This window comes from Platalea leucorodia (assembly GCF_965183815.1).
Source record: "Platalea leucorodia genome assembly, chromosome: 7".
NCBI lineage: Eukaryota > Metazoa > Chordata > Aves > Pelecaniformes > Threskiornithidae > Platalea > Platalea leucorodia.
In genome coordinates this window covers 67,373,623-67,394,566 of record NC_138829.1, presented here as the reverse complement: position 1 = coordinate 67,394,566, position 20,944 = coordinate 67,373,623, and the positions used below count along the sequence as shown (strand labels likewise).

Genomic DNA, 20,944 nt, shown 5'->3' with positions numbered 1-20,944 from the left:
AAAAGAGGGAATTTTTCCTATGAAAACTGTGGACTGGATCCATGTGTGTTATATGTCTAAAGGGGGCAAGATGTTGTATGAGTAATGCCGATGCCAGAAGTACACTTTGAGAGCAACTGTTTTGGCACAATCATTTTTCTTCAACATTTAAGCTTCTGCAGTGGTAGGTGCTGTAGAAATTGCCAAGAAAAATGTCTTTTTCTGAAATATTAGAACTGAAGACATTTTATGCTGAGGATATCAGGACACGATGTGCTGTCAGCCTCTGTGCCGTAAGGGAGAGAATGGTCAGGTACAAATATGACAAATTGTGAAAATGAAGAGCAGACACAAGCCACGGTGCCCACACATGTTGGCTTTCCCTGGAACCAGAGAGGCTGGAGGAGCAGCCAAGGTGGTGCCTTGGGCACCAGGTCCTTGGTGGCACCTGGCACATGTTGGAATCCAGAACCAGCCGCTCTCCTGGCCCTGGGGCTCCTCGATGAACCATGCTTTGGGGTGATTGCTTGGGAGATCACCCAGCTCCAGGCAATTAGCATCTGGAGCACATTGACATGTATGTCCCAAATTGGGTGTGCTTCCTAGCAGAGGCCATTTTGAATACCTCGGCATTTGCTCCAAATCAGACAGAATTAAAATTATTTGAGACGATAGTTCTGTATCACTTAGTCTCCCCTTTGCTTGATCCTGTTTTCTGGGGTATTGCTGACAGCAAATTCAGAACCCTCCACATGATGATCTGCAGCATGAAATTCCCAAAATAAATACAATAAATTTGATCTGTATTTTGGGAGGGTTTTTGAGATTTCTGTATTACTCATTGTTGGCTGATTTGGAGCCACTTTGCCATAATGAATATGCAGGTGTTAATGAATAAGATACGTGTTGGATGTTTTAGGTTTTACTTTATTCATCAGCTGAATATGAGGTAGTGTTTTCAAAATAGGAAGTTTGAAGATAGCTATCTCTTGACAAACACTTTTATGTTAAGTGATATTGCCCGATATACGAGTTCTATTTTCTTTGTTTTGTATTTTCCTGGCTGAATTATGCTTTTGACTGGAATGGTCAAATCTTAGAAAGAAGCCCCCAAACCAAAAAGTTGAAGCTTCAGGCAAGATGTAAACTAATCGTTCCTCAAGAAAAGAGGAAATAAATGTTTCCAACACACTATTGACAGAGATGCAGAGCATTCTTGTATGCCTAACATAAATTTTAAAACATGAATTTTAAAACCACCATGTTTGTTCTCTTGCTGCTAAAATAAGCAATACAATTGTTTAAAGACTAACTTAGAAAAGAAAGAGCAGCAGGTTGTTGTAATCATGCGGATCAGTTATTCATCGGAAAGAACAACTAGTGCTGAAACCTAAGGTGCTGTGGCCTGATCTGAAGGGAGGAAAATCCCCTACAGGAGATAAAAAGGCAGACCACGCACAAGGTGGGTGATGTGGCTCTTCTCTTCGTGTGCCTTTTCTGAGCCTGTTTCTGCAGAGAAACAGTTATTTTCCTTTAGTTAGAGGTTGAGTACTTTAGTAAGACCCTAGCAAACTTCTATTTTGCTTTCATTGTAATGAGTTTTATGAGACGGGAAAACATGAGGGTTGGGGAAGGAAAAGCGAAATTTCAGCTGATAAAAAAGCACAGAGATCTTATTTCCTTTTTTTGATGTACATCCAGAATAGATACAAATGAGAGATAAAAGCTTTGTGGCAGTAATGAGCATTAAGAAAATGTACAAGCTGTGAGAAGGCGCAGAAGTGATGTTTTTAACTGACTTTTCTTGTTGTAAGTGCTTGAAATATAATTCAGATGTTGCTGAACGTCTGGGTTTTGCTGCACATCTGATTAAATGGAATAGCTGCCAAAAAGTGTTATTCTTGGTTATATTTAACACCTTGTGCTACAGTAAACAGTGCAATTTAGAAGCACGAGTCTGTTTTTCTAAGATACAAATAATGCTTACAGAATAAGCACAGTAGAATACTGTTTACTAGATACGTTATTCAAATTTCCGGTTAAGTGGTTTCCAATTAAAAAGTTGTCCTAGTTAGAAAATGTATTCATTTTTAAAATAAAAAGTTGTACAGTAAATATTGTATCTTTTTTTCTTAAACATTTGTTTAAGGCATATGCGGGGAAAAAATGGAGTTGAGAATATCCGATCTATTTAACGTGTGATTAAACATCACTTAGTCAATCATGTTTTCTAATTAAGTAGAATGTGTGATAATTTTGTCCTCAATAAACAGCAATCCTTGTTATGAAATACAATAAGTCTTTAAAAGTTTTGTTGTAACCAAATAAAATCCCAATTTATAATGTCTTCAAGTGAAGAAAACCCTGTCAGGACTATGCTTATCTCTGCACGTGTGAGTAATCCTTCTAATGTGAAGCCATAACCTAGCCTTCTCTAGCAAAAAAAAAGCCTTTGAAATTTTGTATAAGGAAAGGAAAGGGAATGGAGTAAATTTTTTCCAGACTATTTTAAGCAGTTGCAAGTTAAAAAAAAAAAAAAGCAAGAAACACCAACACCCCCATCCTCCCCCCAAACCCAACTACAACAACAATAAAAGCCATCACCATTTATCTTATATTCCACATTGACATGCTGTATAAAGTTTCTGGGAAAGAAATGCTAAAAAGCCTTTGAAAAAACATTTTTTGTCTGCACTAACGAGTGTGCAGTATTTGTAATAGCTGTACAACCATGCAGCCCCATCACCCGCCAGACCTGAAGGTTGACCCTTAATTATTCCGGAGGTGGAATTCATAGCCCGCTGTTAATGTGGAATAGATCTGGGATCAAATAAGAGTGAAATGTTAAGGTGGGCACCACTCTCTCTGTCCTCCCTCTGACCCACGCAGCACACGTGGTGTTTGATCGTACTAAGGGATCCTGTTTCTGGGACTTCTCAGAAGGAAAGAGGATTTTTATTTTTTTTTTTTTTTTTCCCCAACGAGTCATTGTGCTATTGGGTTTGTTAAATCATACATAGAAATAAAATCATAGCCTGGTTTTGCTGCCCTGTACCTTCAGGAAAAGTCTAGTAACTCACCTCATGGGTGAGAAGCTTTAGGTTTTGTCTGACTCCTGAGAAGAAGTGGGAGGACTTGGAGGGGGAGACGCCTTGTAGAAAAGCCTATGGACTAGCCAGGTTTGGGAAGAAAGTTCAGATCTACCTTTTCAGAGTAAAATACCAACAAGAACACTTAAAGGAGCTGTATTTGGACCTTATTTGTAGAGTACCACATTGTTATCAAGGATACATAACCCAACAGTAATTTATTCGTTGTATTTAGGTGGGTATGTTTGTCCCAAGAAAGATCATTGAAAGGATTAATTTTTTAGAACAAACAAAGGTTATTCTAAAGGTACACAAAAGACCACTAGTGAATGTTTTTTTTTTCCTTCTAATGTGACAAAGGAATTGAAAAGCGTAAAGCTTCTAGCCACTGTTTTTCAGATTACAAAACTTCGCTCTTGCCCCCCTGTTTTGTTGCTTTTGTGTGACTTTGAGGAACATGAACATCCCAACTACCTATATTACATTGATACGATATTGTGGTGGGTTAACCCTGGCTGGATGCCAGGTGCCCACCAAAGCCTCTCTATCACTCCCCCTTCTCAGCTGGGCAGGGGAGAGAAATATCACAAAAGGCTCGTGGGTTGAGATAAGGACAGGGAGAGATTATCCACCAGTTACCGTCATGGGCAAAACAGACTCTACTTGGGGAAATTAGTTTAATCAATTACCAATCAAATCAGAGTAAGGTAATGAGAAAATAAAAATTAAATCTTAAAACACCTTCCCCCCACCCCTTCCTTCTTCCCAGGCTCAAGTTCACTCCCGATTTGTCTGCCTCTATACAGATATTTATAAATCCTTGAACATTCAAAGTCATCATCATCCCCAAGACATGTAGGCATTGCCCTCACTTTATTTATATGCAGAAATTCTTGCTGGTCTGAATTACTTGTTATAAAAAATATTCTGTCTCAGTTTGGATCTCTCTATCTACTTGAAATCAGACTAGTCGTTTTGCTTTTTATATTTATGCCTGGAAGAATTTAAATATGGTCATTTTGTGTAATGTAATTCACAATGAGTAAAGGTAAGTATATTCATTTAAGTGAGTTACAAAAGTGTACTTCATTGACAGTAATTGCTCAGTGCACTCTTGCAGAGGATGAAAAAATGATTTATCTCACTCTTTCCTCTGTAAGACCTGGTTCTACAAGAATGCCAAAGAGAAACTTAATATTTTTAAGTTTTTCCAGGCTGTGCTTTTTAAAGGCACTTTACTTCTTATCAGAATTGGCCTTGTGTAGTCCTACTGGTATTTTGTTCTTTTTCTTTATTCAGTATGCAAGCCACATTAGTTGAGTTAGGCTCCCTAAAAAGCTTCTAAATTAAAACAGCAGTGAAACTATTGCAATATGAATTCATCCTTGATAGACAAAAATTTTCAGAAAAAAAAAAAAAATTATTCTTCAGTTTTGGGACTAGGGTGTAAATAAATATCACTACTTTCAAGTGAGTGGTTCATCAAAAATGCAGATTTAATGCCAGGATTTTATTCTCACTTGATGTCAGTTGGATTGATATCCCTGGCCTATTGGCTCAGTAATCAGTGAAATAAAATAAATATACATGAAAGTTACAGAAAAAGTTAGTCCATCAAAATAGGACAATATTACCAAAAATAAGAGTAAGTCTTGATAAATTGTGCATTCAGAAAGACTTTATTAGTACATATGAGCCTGTCCTTTGGAAAAATACCTTTTCACCGTAAACTGAAAATGTTTTCCTTGATGTGAGCAGTGTTATTACAATATATTAATTCTTTCTAATGGCAGGCAGCAATTAAAGAAATTAAACACTTTTCCTCCAACTTGAGTTCCATTGCGTACAATGTTATGTAGCACCAGACATTCCCCTGCCAGGAAAGAAGCAGCAATCGCCTGTAACCACCATTACCTGCGTCCTGTCAACTACCCAGATTTTCAGGTGCCTACGTAATGCATGTGTTGTAGAAAACCAGATATCCTGAAATTCATACCTTTAGATCTGGTATTCCGCTTATTTAAACTGTAACACAGATGGTGCTGAATGGAGACATTGCCTAGTTGTCTGGCCCACACCAGGTGGCAATCCATCATCTTCCATGTGATTCTAATCCTTTAGCAATGCACATCATCAGAGATGCCATCCTGGTGTCTCATTTCTCATGTAAATGTTATTTTGTATAATTTCCTTTTTAATGGTAATTCAGATTATTTAATTATATATACTGTTTTTCAAATCTTGGTTCTCATTAATTTAAAATGTATTAATTTGAGTAACTATTGTAAAAATATTTTAATAAGTAGCAATAATTAAAATGTCAATGATGTGAGAAATTACTTGATCTAATTGTAGTATCTAATGAGAACTTTCTCTGTGTCAGATAGAGCCAAGCTTAGTGTTCAGTCTTTCAAACATTGACTGGGACCATGTTTATTGTGCGTGATATTAAGTACTGTATTTAGTAACAAAGTACTGTATTTAGTTACTGAACTGTAGAAAAATTCTTATATGTTAGTAAGTTTTTTCTCTAATAAGCCAGTGATAAGTCCAGTTAAATTTTGCAAATTCTAATGAAATTGAAGGATTCTTTCTGTATTGGATGCTCTGTTGCCAGACTGAGGAACCAAACCAGTGGTCTGTGTGTTCTGCGTGTGGTAGTGACTGGTATCAGGTGTAAGCAACGTGATGCAGTGGAAATTAGGGACTGCATTCACAAGAGACTTCCCCGCCTCTGAGCAAGCAGTTGACTTCTGCTTTGAAGCAACATTGCCTAATCGTACATGGTTTTGACTAATGAAACCCTGGCTGCTCTGATAAATCCACAGATAAATGCCTAATCCTGTTTTAAAATGTGACTAAGTAGTTCTTTACATGAGCAGGGAACTGAAAATGCCAGGCTTTTGTCATTTTATGAGGCAGTACAGCCTATGCCTAATGCTAATAAACATCACTTGAGGCATCTGCTGAGGACTACAGGCTTGCCCAAGCTAATACACATCAGCTATGACATGTGCTGGAAGTACTGTCATTGCCCCAACACAGAGACTAAGTTAACCATGTTCTGTGAGGTTTACGCTAAACAGCATTTATGTTGTGTGGCTGTACGTGAAGCTGTGCTACAGTCAGCAGAGTTTTGAAAAGTCTGGCAAGAAAATAGTATCTGGCTGGGGATGAACTTCAGAAACCTAGTGAGCATGGGGTGGTGCTGAGGGAAAGGGTGCTTGCAAATATTTGGTCAAAATTAAACTGAGAAATGAGAATTTGATCCAGTTATTCTGTTTGCACAAAATGTGCATTACCTAATCAGAATTTCAGAGAGAAAGGATAACTGGTTAGTCCAGTGTCCTTCTCTATGGTTCCTTTCATAAACACAGAAAACAACTACTGGGCAGTTTCTGCAAATACAACAGTAAAAGAAAACTATACCTTATTCCTTTTGCTTGCATAATGTGCTATTAATGACAGGGCTGAGAACTGCAGGAATCTGGGAGCTCCTGCTTCCCTAAAATGGAAAGTTTTTGCAGAGAATGTATTTCCCTGAAACAAGCAGTCTGTTGGAGTGTATCTACCCCAAGGGAAGGGGAGAGAAAATCAGTGTCTATTTACTGAGGATTTAAAAGCATCTCCGGAACCCATGCACTCAATGCATTGCATATACGTTGTAAAGAGCCAGATCTCCTCCTGAAGGACTATACAGGAGACTAATGTTATGTCATATAAAAAGCCAACGCTCCTTCCACGCAGGGTGCAGGCTGCTTGCCTGACCCTGACTTCAAATGCAAATCTCCCCAATTGTGTTCTCACTATGTAGTTGCATAACTAGCTGTTCTTGTGAATTTTCCTGTCATATCTCCAGGGAAGGAGATGGAGAAACAAATCTGGGGTTAACCCCTTCTATACCAGCAGATAGTAGCATTTCACAAGGTGTCTACATGCATGAACTTTTGGGTGTTTTCTAATTTCTCTATTTATGCCAAGTTACGTTAATGTTAGCATCTCAATGTTTAGAACTACAAAACAGTGTTTCAAATTACAAACAGAAGTCAGATAAATCAACAAAATAATAAAAACTGTTTGAATTTTCTAGAAGGATATTATGGCATAATTCTAAATATAGTATGGAATTACTTTTGCTACTGACATTAAAATTAGGGTAAACTTGTATTCACATAAATGGAGCAGATTTGAGCCCAGTTCCTGCATAAAAATACACTTTTTCTCAGGTAAAAAAATACCCCTTGAGGCCTGGTCTTTTTGCAAGCAATTCTGACCCAATTCATATATATTACTTGTAAAATTTATATCCTTTCCTCTCTCACAGGCACTGCATGAAAAATTATGGGAAAAAATGCATTGTAGATTGCATCAGCTTTTTCTTCTTTGTTCCCACAGGCACAACAGCTAACAGATCTGGAGCAAAAACTAGCAGTTGCAAAAGATGAATTGGAAAAGGCAGCCCTTGACAAAGTAAGAAGTGTAACGTAATGTAAGCATGTTTATCTCTATCAACTGTGAATGTTTCGGTGTAATTTGACAAAAACAAATTAAAGTCTTGCAAAGATTTAGATGCATACTTAATTGCATGTACCTGGGTGTAATGCTACTGAAGTTGGTGGAACTAATTATGATGCATGAAGTTAAGTGCAGCTGCAAAGTTATTTAAGAGGAGGGCAATCAAATTAGAAAGAAACATCTCAAAAACCCACAGAAAGCCAAATGCTACAGTTCTTGAGGTGCAAAAGTACACTAATGAGAATGTGCCTGTAACCGATACGATTTTTATCTGAGATTTAGTTGTAGTTCCAAGTAGGATGCAGCCTAGAGATGGGTCAGTCTCTGGTTAGGGTGGGGCTGATGTGACAGAGCTAACTCTTCTGTGGGCAGAGGTGCCTGCTCAGGACAGGGAGGCTGTGGGGAATCCCAGGACGGGGACAGAGCAGGGCACGTTCACTCCAGTCAGCTGTACAACAGGGGAACTTTCTTCTAGATTTAGGGTAGCTGGGAAGAAAATGTCATGCAATAGGGAAGCAGTTTATCAGAAAGGAAAAAACTTCAGTACTCTATCAAAGACTACTTTTTTGGTCTGGTTTTCTAGTATTTTCAGGTTCCCTTAGACATTAAAAAAAAAGTATGCCCCTTGCGCTAAAGCATTTTTATTTACTCTTCAATATTGCAATCACTGAAATCATCCTCTTGACTGAGGATTTGCATCCAGCATTGCAAAATGTCATCTATATAAGCAATGCTCACAATAGCATTATCCAAACCTGTGTCTGCGTCTGGTGATAAATCGTGTTTCTTGTTAGTACACTGACCTGAACTGCTCCATGTATTAATTTAAAAATTAAGTATGTTCCTCCTTTGCATGTATAACACTCAGATGTAGTCTCTAACTAGTGCCAATATACTGTCTGTGGCAATGGCAAGAGAGCAATGCTTGCAGTAAATATCTTCTAAGTGCAGTTGTTCATTATAATGCAGACAGTTGTGAAGGAGAAAGCAAAGAACATTTGACATCAGGAACTTTTAATGAGAATGCTATTAAGGGATTTGGTCTGAAAGTTAAAAGAGGATTTGCAGCACACCCAACTGACTTCTCTGACCCTCTGTTTCTTTCCTATTAAATATTATAGAATTTTAATTTAGGGCTCAGTTATGGTTCCGTAGGCTTACCAGAAGCCCGGTGTCATCATCTTGCAAATCATCATGGAGAGAGTCTTTGGATGGCACCATTGCTTACATGCTGCAAAAGTGCAGTGGAAATTCCAAGCGGGAGTAAAAAAAGCAGTGCAAATGAAGGAAAAAGGCAAAGTTCATGCCAGTCAGTGAGAATTGTGGCACAGTTTTATGGGACTAGAAATACCCATGTTCAACTAGTTCTAACTGCAGAGTAATAAGACCATTTAAGTTGTAGGTACCTTTTTCCCCTGATTAAGAGCTTTTCTGTATCAACTATGAACTGAAAAGAGCTAGAGACGGCCAATGGTCCATCCACGTCTTCAGTGACCACTGGCCTTAACTGTTTTGACAATGTTAGCACACATAGTTTCAGCTAAAGGAATGGAAGCAATGTGTAAAGCAATGTGCATTTCTGGAACATGAGCTGTATTTGAAATGAATAATTGAGTGATCAAATCTCAAACTGCCTGTAAATAGGCATTAATTTGTATTTTTCTTTTGGGAGGGTATCAGACTTTTCTATTAAATACTAGTTGGTGCTGACAGTGGACTGAGTGTCTCTAAAGTTTATTTACACTGCAGCACTTTTCTGTTTCCCATGATGGACCCTTGGAAAATTGACAAATTTTGCATTACCACAGCCCAAATTATTCTATATTGAATCAACCACATGACAAGACTATAAACAGATCTGGGAAATCTGAAGACATGCGTCATATGTTGGCAGTATTTTGACCAGCAAGCAGCCTATTTTGATCACAATCACATCTATGCAAGGTTATCGAGAACTTTGTCAAACTACATCCCTGGTTCCAATAGTGTTTTCTTAAGTTGTACTCTCCTGCTGCCCATTTATACATCTCCTATCAGCAAAGTCAAAATTGAATTTTGCTACCCACAGGATGAAAACAAAATAACCTATTCTGCTTTTACCTTTGGAATGGCAAAATGACTTGCCATAGCTAAGGCAGAACAAGCACTGGATGGCAGGGGTGGGAGATGGGAGGATGAGAAATTATCCAGAGGGATTTCCAGACCGGAGGAGTGTGGCGTCAGATCAGTGTGATTTGCGGGGAGCACTAGGGTCATATAGTGCTATAATGGCTGAGTCTGTATCTTCAAGCAAAATTAGGCAGCGTCGTGATTTAACCCCAGCTGGCAACTAAGCACCACACAGCCGCTCGCTCACTCCCCCCACCCCAGTGGGATGGGGGAGAGAATTGGAAGGGTGAAAGTCAGAAAACGTGTGGGTTGAGATAAGTTTAATAATTGAAGTAAAATGAAATAGAATAGTAGTAGTAGTAGTAGTAAATAATAATAATAATAATAATATACAATAATAATATACCAAGCAAGTGATACATGACACAATTGCTCACCACCCGCCGACCGATGCCCAGCACATTCCCGAGCAGCAATCGCGCCCCCCTGGCCAACTCGCCCCAATTATATACTGAGCATGACGCCATACGGTATGGCATAGCCCTTTAGCCACTCTGGGTCAGCTGTCCTGGCTGTGCCCCCTCCCAGCTTCTTGCGCACCAGGCAGGGCATGTGAAGCTGAAAAGTCCTCGACTGGTGTAAGCACTACTTAGCAACAACTAAAACATTAGTGTGTTGTCAACATTATTCTCATACTGAATCTAAACACAGCACTAGACCAGCTACTAGGAAGAAAAAAAAAAAATAAAAAATCAACTCTATCCCAGCTGAAACCAGGACAGGCAGCCTGCTACCTCTGCCAGTTTGGTGTCTGAGCTTATTTTGACTATGTCAAATGGTGATTTATGTTCTCTGTGCAGTCACTTCTTGAAAAGGTAGGAGAAAAGACACATTACACAAAAAGAAGTATGCTAAGATCTTCTGTTGTCAATTAGAAATTAAAAGATCCCTGAGTCAGATGGATAAAGTAATCCTTTCCCTTGCCATTAGGTCAGAGACATATCAGTCTGACTCGAGGTTCATACATTTTAATAAGTGGTTATTCATACAAAGTGCTGTCCTCTTTGATGATAATCTAGCATTCCTCCTCACTGCACACATCTGAAGGGAAAGACATTCAATTTTGTCTGTTTGCGAACAAAACAAACTCCATTCCATCTCCTGTTTCTTTGATTTTCCTTATTGTGCTATGCATTAATAGTCTTGTTATGGTTGTTTTTCATCTTACCATTAAAATGTACCCTACTAAATGTTTTTGTTTGTTTATTTTTAAATAAACACTCAGATTTTCCCAGTTATGACATGTATTCCCTGGGTCCAGTTCAGTGGAAGTTATATTATCTGATGTAAAACACGGAATATTTGTCAGGTTCTAAAAAACACTTCTTCAGCAAATAAACTAAAATAAGGTGGTGTACACTGAATGCCATTGCTTAGGATTCATATAACTGTGAAGTGTTTTTATATTGTTTAGGTAATATTTCACATACATAGTACATAGTGTGTAATATGTTACGTATACCTATGTTTTCCATCAACTTTTGACATGGTATACATCACAATTCTTCATTTATGTATCTTCAAAAAAATCTTTGAAGATCAAAATGTGCTGATGTAGCCTGTATTGATAGGCACACTCTTAAAACAAAGAATAAGAGCAAGTTTTGGGGTTTTTTTTGAGGCCAAATGCTGCCTAACTTGACCTGAAATAATATAGGGAAGTTACCTCAATATGTAACATTTGACTCTAAGTGACTTGTCTAAGTGACTTGCTGTGATGGAGCAAAGATTTAAAATGAGATTTCTTCAGTGCCATAGTTATCTCAGTGATCTTACTGTCTCAGCTTATTTCAATGACAGACTGGTATTTTCATTAATACATCTATCTGTATTTCTGTGAGTAGTGTAGCAGTGTTCTAACATGAGTTGCAAGCACTTCACCACTTAGAAGTTTTAGTTAAGCTTGATCGACAGTAATGGATCTGGACAATCATATTCTTAACAGATAGAAAGACCTATTGTTTATTTACTATACAGTGCAACAGCATAATATGCACATGTATGTTCACGAGGGAGGTCACCTTTCTGTTGGATTAAAATCAATCTTTATAACCTGTGGAAATACGCTAATTATTCTGAACATTATAAACACAATTCCATGCGAAGTCTGTGTCTCTGCAATACTTGCGAACATCTACTTCTCCCTAACTATTATATCTAGAAGTCTGGATGCTATATTGTATTTTTGTTTCTTTTGAGATAAAATAATATTTAATAATTATTTGCAATAACCAATGTGGATAAAACTGCACGGAAGAAAGGGAAGAGTGCAATGACTTTCTAGGCAGTTTGGTGTGTAATGCACAGTAACCTAATCATATAAAAAACCTGCTTTAAACGGCCTTAATTTCTTCTGTTAATAAGAAAAAACAGCAGCTGCTCATAAATGTTTGGTTTAATGCAGAGAGAGAAAGCAAGCAATTCTGTTCATAAAAACACATCTTGGAGAACTGATGATTTCTTATTTTCCCCAGGAGTCACAGCTGAAAGCTCTAAAGGAGACCGTGCAGCTTTGCCTGTCTTCCGTTCTGCACAATCAGCCTCCTGCTACGAATCTAATCCCTTCAAAACCAGCTGAGAAGCTGACATCCTCACTTACAAAGGGCTCAAAAGTTCCATTTCAAGTGACAAGCGCCAAGGTATGGTTTCTCTCTCGGTTTTGTTTTTTTTTTTTTAATACATCTTTGAAAGTTTGTCCTGTAAGAGCATCGAACTGGAACTAAGGAGGATTTTAAATTCATTGAAAGATTAGGATGAATTTTGAGGATAATTCTAAGCCTGTTTCTGATGTCAGTAAACTTTCTTGAAAGTTGGGAAGCAGGTACTTTTTTTGCTGAGGAACAAAATTTTGTCTCTTACTTGCTAAATGGACCGTGTCTGCATAACAAATCTACAAGGAAGATGGATTGGCACCTAAAATAAGTGAGGATGCTAATTCATAGGATTATTTAGTTGTCAGGCACTGATAGTGAGTTTGTGGTAAGATAGCACTAAACAGTAGGGCGGTTTTTGCTTATTGTGTTTTTTTTTAGTGAAAAGGACTGATATGAAAACATAAAATAGGCTGAGGCACCCAAATCAAGTTTGCCAAAAGGGATCTGTGGAATTGATAATAGGCCATAGGGAATATTCCAATCATGCAAGATGGAAAGGGCAGTTTAGGAGAAAGCATGAGAAAAAAATTTGTTGAAAAGTGTTTTGATTCAATAGATTCAAGCATTTTAATACAGTCAAGATTTACAGTGATTAACAATTGTCCTGATAATTTTCATCTCCAGGGTTGCATTTTGCTCATGTATTCAACTGATTCAATAGATCTAGAAGAAATCTGTGATTTCAATTAAAAAGGAAGTTTTACAGAAGAATGACTGAAGGACTCTTTAATGTCCTCCTTAAATTCCAAAACTCTTCCCTGAAATATAAATAGGAATTGCTAACTCATAGCCAGTTTGTAATTTTTATACGGCAGCTGTCGGTATTCACTATTAGTAAAGAGGAAGAAGCCAAAAATTAGTAATCTTTCTGGATGTTATTAAAAGTGAAATATAATTTCAGAAAGCAGAATATAATTATAAAACTGGATCTCACTTTGCTACTCTTAGAATAATGATTGTCGGTTCCTTAATAACTGTTTTATAGGAAGAAACCTTCATTCCCCCAAATTATTACCTCTGGAAACAAAGCACTGTATTAATTAATAGCAGCACATGAGGATATTGGTGCTCATTTAGATTAAGATCACTGGTTCTGTGTTCTGCAGGAGAGTGGACTCTTCTTTTGTAGGTCATGCAGACTGAGCTTCACTCTGGGATCTCAGGAGCATGTTTTTCCTAATTAATGTGGCTGTAGAATTGCCTGTCTTGTTCTCATTGTCCTTCTCGTCAGGTTGGAAGCGTTTGTGCCTCTGTCATGAAGGCATGGGTGTACTGAAGGATAAGGCCCAACAAGCCACTATGCCCGTGTTTAAGATTGGAATAGGGTCAGAACCTTTGAAGCATTTGAGGTTTCCTTGGCTTTATGGGTATTACTGTAGTGCAACGAAGGAAATGGGAACACAGTGTAGAGATTAAAATTAGATTTTTGACATTTGACTGAAACACAGAATGCTCTCCCTTCCTTTTTCCATGATCGTATAGATTTTATGTTTAATGTTCCTGTTTGTAAAATGTATCAGTATTTCCATGCTCCAGCCTTTTGAGAACGACCATTTAGTCCTCTCTATCCAAAAGTGCTTGAATAAGTTATACTGCCTCTTTAATAGACATTGCTCACATTTCTCTGCACTTGGCATATGCCATGAAAATGTCTGAGAAAGTAATGGTCTGCAGTCCTCTTCTTCCACACATTGACACCTCATTATTATAAATCTGGGCATTATCTGTGATTATAAAACCACTTAAATCTGCTACTGTGAAAAAGGTTGTCAAAGAATCATAGTCAGTCCAGAATTACACCCTCTGCACTTGAGCTGTATTACAGAAGGCTTTTTTTTATAATGACATCCATTCTTATGTATCTTTTCCTTCTCTTTTTCCTCCTCTTACAAACCAACTAACTCTACCGATGTATAGCTTTCTTTCTTTTTTAATTAGATTTGCATAAACAGTTTGATATAGTAGTCTAGTATTTTTTAGGTGAATATAAATGTGTGTGATTACTTAAATATGTTTTCGTGTGTAAAAATGGGAACTTCAGATGAGCAGCACTTATGCGTCTTGTCATGTCTGATAAGGAGCAGTTTCACCTTCAGGAAAGAAATGATGATTTCTCTGGTAAATATCTTATTTCAAAGATATTCTCATCCAGCCTAAAAATTGCTTTCTAAAAATGTCAAACTTATTTTAAATCCATTGAAGGGTACGTCATACGGTGTATGATACCTGTATCACTTTGAGACAATCATCCCTGGGATTGGGGTGCTTCCTGATTAGGGGGGGGGGGGGGGAGGGGAAGGTGCAAATAAGTAGGTTCTATGTTTGTATTCATAATTGGTAACCATAGTACGTGAGTGCTTGTTAGAGATTATATTTAACACATAAGCATGGTGTAGAAAGGATAATTAGGAAAGCAACTTGCCAAATTTCTTGGGAAGGTTCATTTTGAAAATTGATTTCCTAGTGATGTATTTTGGTCTTTCTAGAGAATGTGATACAAAGAAGCATAAATCAGGTTTAAAAATCAGTGCAAATCAGTGCATAGAAGTGCCTGAATCAGTGCAAAAAAGTTGTTGATCTGGATAGCTCCATAATTTGGAAGAGTGGGTAGTAATGGGAAATTCTTACATTTAAATCATACAAAAAGTTCCCTTAAAGTGATCAAAAGCAGTATGAGTCTGAAGTGCATTTTGTGACACATCTTGAATGAGTTAATATTGACAACATACAAGAACGTAAAATACAGAATTTACCATGTGAATTGGCACTAATATTTCAGACCAAAACCATTTTACCTGCCGTGTACCTGTCAAAACACCAATACTGGTGCTGAAAGCATTGACCATTACAAATGGATTTAGGGCTCTGTGCATACAAGTTCAATGACACTAACAACTAAAACCAAGCATAACCAGAAGGCTGATTGTTAATCCTGAACTATGAGGTCTTTAACTTTCTGGGTTGTTGACAATGATTTTTATTATATAGTTTCTTTTGCACTGTAATGTCGCAGCAATAACCGTTCTGTGTTCTGCCAGTGGAAAATGCTTCCAAACTAGTTGAGAGTAGTTGGATCTGGCTTTTGTTGTAGCAATTTCCTTGCCTCTTTCCCATTACAGAAGTGATGAGGAAAGAGAAAAATGAAGAGAAAGGAGGACTGAAACTCTGCTTTTCTTTTTAATCTCCAGATGAGTGCCTAAGGACCTGGGTACTTAACGAGTATTGTTAATGGATGGAAACTGTAATATTTACTAGGCTACCTGCTGTGGGAAATGTGGGGTGGTATAATCCGTAAATCAGAGCACTGGTACTGACTTCCTATTGAGGCATTTTCTGCACTTACTGGATCTTGGCATAGCAAACACCTCTGTGAATTTATATGGAGTTAGTAGATGGAATGCATTCTTACTCCATTTGTTTTAATTCCCCTTTCTGAAAAAGATTAATATTATACCTTATAAAAAAATAAAAATTGTAATAATAGCTATCATTCAAATATGTTTGGCTGTGCGGTGTAAAGATACCTGTGCTCCAAATGCAACAAAATGAGCTTTAGTAACACTGTGGAAAATTAATGGCCAATCAAAATCAGAAGTGAAACGAAGAGAAGTCTGTTTCCAGTAGCGAGGTTGAATACACAAATGACGGGTAATACAGTGACACGGATACCAGAATAATAGTGACTCGTTTGCTCTATGGTGTGTTTGCCTAATGCAAAAATATTGTTTCATGTATTCCCCAAATGAATTCCTTCATTATAAATGCTGTGGTTTTTGTGTATTTTATGAAATGGCACTATTTTAAGAGCAGAAATACACATGAATTTCAAACTGTGAAGAATAACCCCCCCTCCAATATTGTACATAGCGTAGGTGGAAGGACCATCTATGAATGCCAGTTCAGTGTCCTAGTCTGGATGGAGGAAATACAGGCTGAATACGAATGAGAACTATCCTTCTGTAGAAATGTATAGTACAGACTGAAAGGGAAACTGCAACTCCATTTTTAAAAGGTTTGAAGATCTCGGTAGAACAGTAGAAATGATTGATATAAATATTTATGTAAAATAATAATAGAATAGTTAATTATTTGTACTAAATAGTATTTATACAATTATTATCATATTACTGATAATACTGTAGGATAGTATAATGATATAATTGACTAGAAATTTGAAAACCATTATAGTTATATGTGTACATTTCTTTAAAATATACATACACAATTTGAAGGAATGAAGAAATGTTTAGAATGTGTAGGCTGGACCCAATCCATATTTATCAAGACTGAACAAAGTCTTTTTTAACTGTCTTTTAAGAGTGTTTTTGTAGATCCTAAAAATCTAACAGAATAGCTTCAGATTAATAAAAAATTAACCAGCTGAATGTAGCAATATATCACCTCATCTCTCGCCCTTTGTAGGTCAAGACAGAAACCTAAATCAGAACAAATTACTTAAGGAAATAATTTATGTTTTCTAAAATCAGAGCCATTACTGTTCCTATGATTTATCATCATATTCCAGTACAAATGAAGGTTCTGACCCTTTGAACAAAGCAATTGCAAATTCTTTGCTCAAGAACCTGTGAAACAACACAAATATAATTATGGCCTTATTTTTGCCCTTAGTAGGAAATATTAAGATGCTGAAAGTTTTTCTAATGTATCTGATTATCTTTACTCAGGGTGACCTCTGTATAACATGCTGAAAACATAACTTGGAAGTTATTCCTCTTTAGGCATTACATTTCAAACTGACATTAAATCATTACATCAGGAAGCACCCCAAATCTTGTGTGTAATAACCCCACTCCAGAGACTGAAAGATGGGCAAATGGACTTCTGAAAAGTAAAAGATGCTAGGCTGAATTTAAAAAGATATTTGTGAAATGAACTGGATATCTGAAATTCACAATATGTATATGCCTTTTGGTAACATAGTCTCTGTTTTGTGGATTTGGAAAACCGAAGCTTTAAAATGTAAAATATTTGTGACTGTTCTTTTCCAGTTCTCCATTGCTGCGTACTTGCTCGCTGTTGCCTGAATCATTCTCTGCATCTGTCTGGTATTTCAGACATGATGGCAGAGAAAGGCTCTAGTAGTCAGGTTTTCTCCTCTATTTCCTTGCTTGTTTTCATTCTCCTGTTCTTTGTTGCTAAATACTTCTCCTCATGTCTTCTAATCTACTACTTTTCAGCATTATTCTCTCATTCTGTCTAGCTAAGTATTCCCTTCTGACATCTATTCCTTCCTTAAACTTAAGAATAATAAATCTTATGAGGCTATTTCTTTTCCTATAAAATAAGCATTCAGATCTCAGAGAGCAGTGGGTCCAGTGTTGACTGAGGCAGCTTTGTGAAAGGGTCTGTTTCTAAAAGGTCAGAAAATATAAGGTTAGATTTGGAACAATGACGGGCTTTAAACAAAAATTAAGTCTGATTTGTTTCCTGTGATGGTAAATGAAATTCTACATAATTGTGAAAAACACGTAGAGCAAAACTTTGCATTTAATTGAACTCCAGGATAATACACACCAGTACAGATATAGCATGGCATGCTTGGATTTATTTGGAAATTGATTGTGTGCTTACAATTGAGGGGAAAAAAAATAGTGTGTATCCTCATAACTTTATTAGAGGAAACAAAGGTTGACCCTAAGGGCAAAAAATATAATATCTGTGGTCAGCTGTAAGTAAACAGTAAGAGTGTTGAGGGCAGTGAATAGATTTGTGCTCCATTAAAGCCTTAGAAATTCTGCTTCTGTGGTACCTCAGTGCTTTTCTACTTTTGTTGCCTCAAACTTTGCTTTTGCCAGAGTTAATGAGATATCACTGACACCTGCAGGTTCAGTGACCTGGAGATCATTGCATTCAGCACAGGGACAGGAAAACCATAATTAAAAAAAGAAAAAGGCAATTACTAAATGCAGAGTCAGCCACATTTTGTAATATGCAGTAATGGCATACAATCATATAACCCTTTCTTAATGCATAAACATTATAAGAATAAAATAGCATTGAAAAATGACACTATCCGTTGTTTTAGAATTTAATTTCAAAGAGAGTAAGAATACGTGTCTCCTTCTAAGGTACTTACCATAGAAATCTCAGGTACTGTGAGTATCTGTAAGGGTAATGTAGTAAGAAATTTGTTTTTAAAAAGATAAAAGGTAATTTAATTGCAGAAGCATGACTAGCATGACCTATTTCTTCATGTAAGTCTGTCTTGTTCTATTCTGCTTTTTATAGCTTTCTTCAGGCTTATAGACTTTGATTCTCATTATGATCAACTAGATGCCAGCCATAGCCTTGTATTATTGTTAATGATGATTCATAAGAATATGGCAACTCTTCCTCATATCTTTTATTTCCAGAATTTGCTTCAGATTGAGTATGTTTTTGCTGTTGCCTCAGAAAGCTTCCACAGAACTTTTTCTACAGCCCTCTTTCTTCAGTGACTAATTTTTAATAAAATTTTATTACATGCTGGAAAACGTTTAACACCAGAGATCATTAAATTGAAAGCTGAAGCTCTTTGCTTTTATTACTTACTTTAAAGAAGTCTTCATTATTAGCACATTATCTTGATAGTAAATTAGTTTTACAGTTTTTTTTCAACTGAGTACAATCGAGGGAAATTGGAAAAAAAAAAGCACCTGGCATGTATTTAGTCCATAACCCCAAACCGATATCATTCTCCTTCACATTTTAGTGACACAATCTTTATAATTATCTTCATTTCATTAACTATTCGACCTCACTCCTGTTTGTTACAGAGTGTAAGTAGCTGGACTGGCCCATTGCCCCAGGGTTCAACTCTGAAATTAGCAGTGGGCTAATGGGCTGAAGAGGTAACTAGTAACCATTTATTACTGCAGTTTTTGTGGCTGTTAACTGCAGGTCAGCTTGCCTGTGTATGAAAAAAACTCCAAAGTCTCACTCCAAATATCCTCTTTTTTAATTAATGTCTTTACTTGTCAGATGTTTCTATAAAGTCTCCCACAATCTAGTACATAATATGTCTCAAAAATGCTGTGGGTTACTGCTTGACAGTGGTTGTAAAGGGATATGAATATATCAAATTTAAATTTCTTAAGGGATGTTTTAAAAAAACATCAAAAAAAAGTTTGTTAGGTATGGCTAATGGTCTCGTGTGGACTTGGGGATTAGCACAGACAGCTTACATCCATCTTCTGAAATTCTGCTTCAGTCTGAAACCAGGCCCCCATGCTAGAGCAGCCTCAGGCTTGCTGTGACGTTCAGCGACTTTCTGGACAAGCTTACTTGTCTTTTTCTCTATCAAACGGGAGAAAGAGAAGATCCCCTTAATTACTTTTCAGATGTTATTATTTTAGAGATATCTTTCCTCACCTACTCGTATCTTATATCAAGTGATAGTTTTTTAATGTTTCTCCCTCTCTTTCCCCACCCCGCCTGCCCCGGTGACAGTGAAGATGATGGGGGAAATGCACAGTAATTTTGGTTAAAGCTGCATTTAGCAGAAGAATAGTCACACATTGTTTTATCTTGTAACTTTCCTAGCTGAGGTGTTTGTTACATATTCTGTTAAAAAATATGTGTATGTGAGCAATGAAAATGAAACTGAATTTATGTGCCTTTGCAGTTGCACGTTAGTAAACCTATTTTAAGATTGTTAGTATTGGCACTTTTTTCTACTGATGTTACGCATAAAAGAAGACACAGAATGTGCAGAGGATCTAATTAATCATTTTAAGTGGCTTACGAACTTGAATGTAGTTGTGAAAGTACTCCCAAGGGAATTTTGCTACCCAAGGATATATTAAAGATTTATTTGAAAATTATTAATGTGGGTATCCTGTATACAATATGTATTGTTAACCTACTGTTACAAAGTTTTACTTGATACGTGTATATGGAACCAAGTGGGAAACATTACAGAGAGTTAAGTGATCTTTTTCTTTGATTCGAGCAAAGATGTGATTTGGAAAATATTCACAAAAAAAATACTGATTGATTCCGGGCATTTTGGCCATTAATACAAATTTTCTAGCAATTTGATTAAAAACATTGCATTGAATCATAAGTGTAAGAAATGCAGAATGAACTGGTGATAAACCCAAGGCATTCAAGTACAATTTGATCTTGAGCAATTTAAGAAATCACCTACTGGCCTATACCTGAAGTCTCATCATCTTCCAGAATTGTTAAGCTCCCCCTTACTCTACATTTATTATTTTATACTAAAATAATAATAAATAAAATGTAAAATAATAATAAAAAAAACGTTTTATTGTCAATGAGGAAGTAACATACTCTGAAGGAATGTGCTGTCATATAATGGAAAAGCAGACATTCAATTAAAACAAAAAAACTTTTAGTAACAAGCCGGTATTTGTTCAAATCCTTAAAAGTTAAACGGAAGGTGCTTAAATTGAATGTTTGAAGAGGTGAAAAATGGAGTCATATAATAAATGACTACTGAATCTTTTTTATTCCTAAATATTTTGAGGTAGTTTACAGATTATTTATGGAATCCTATTTTCTCTTATCTTTTGA

General features: G+C 36.7%; 1 protein-coding gene across 1 annotated transcript in view; it reads left to right on the top strand.

The window, feature by feature from the left end:
* LUZP2 (leucine zipper protein 2) overlaps positions 1 to 20,944 on the top strand; it is a gene marked incomplete at its 3' end in the record, with an annotated part of 198,263 nt that overhangs the window by 143,792 nt on the left and 33,527 nt on the right. The window contains exons 8-9 of the mRNA XM_082318626.1: positions 7,464 to 7,538; positions 12,227 to 12,391. Of these exons, the coding sequence (XP_082174752.1) occupies positions 7,464 to 7,538; positions 12,227 to 12,391 (240 nt within the window). The remainder of the gene's footprint in view (positions 1 to 7,463; positions 7,539 to 12,226; positions 12,392 to 20,944) is intronic.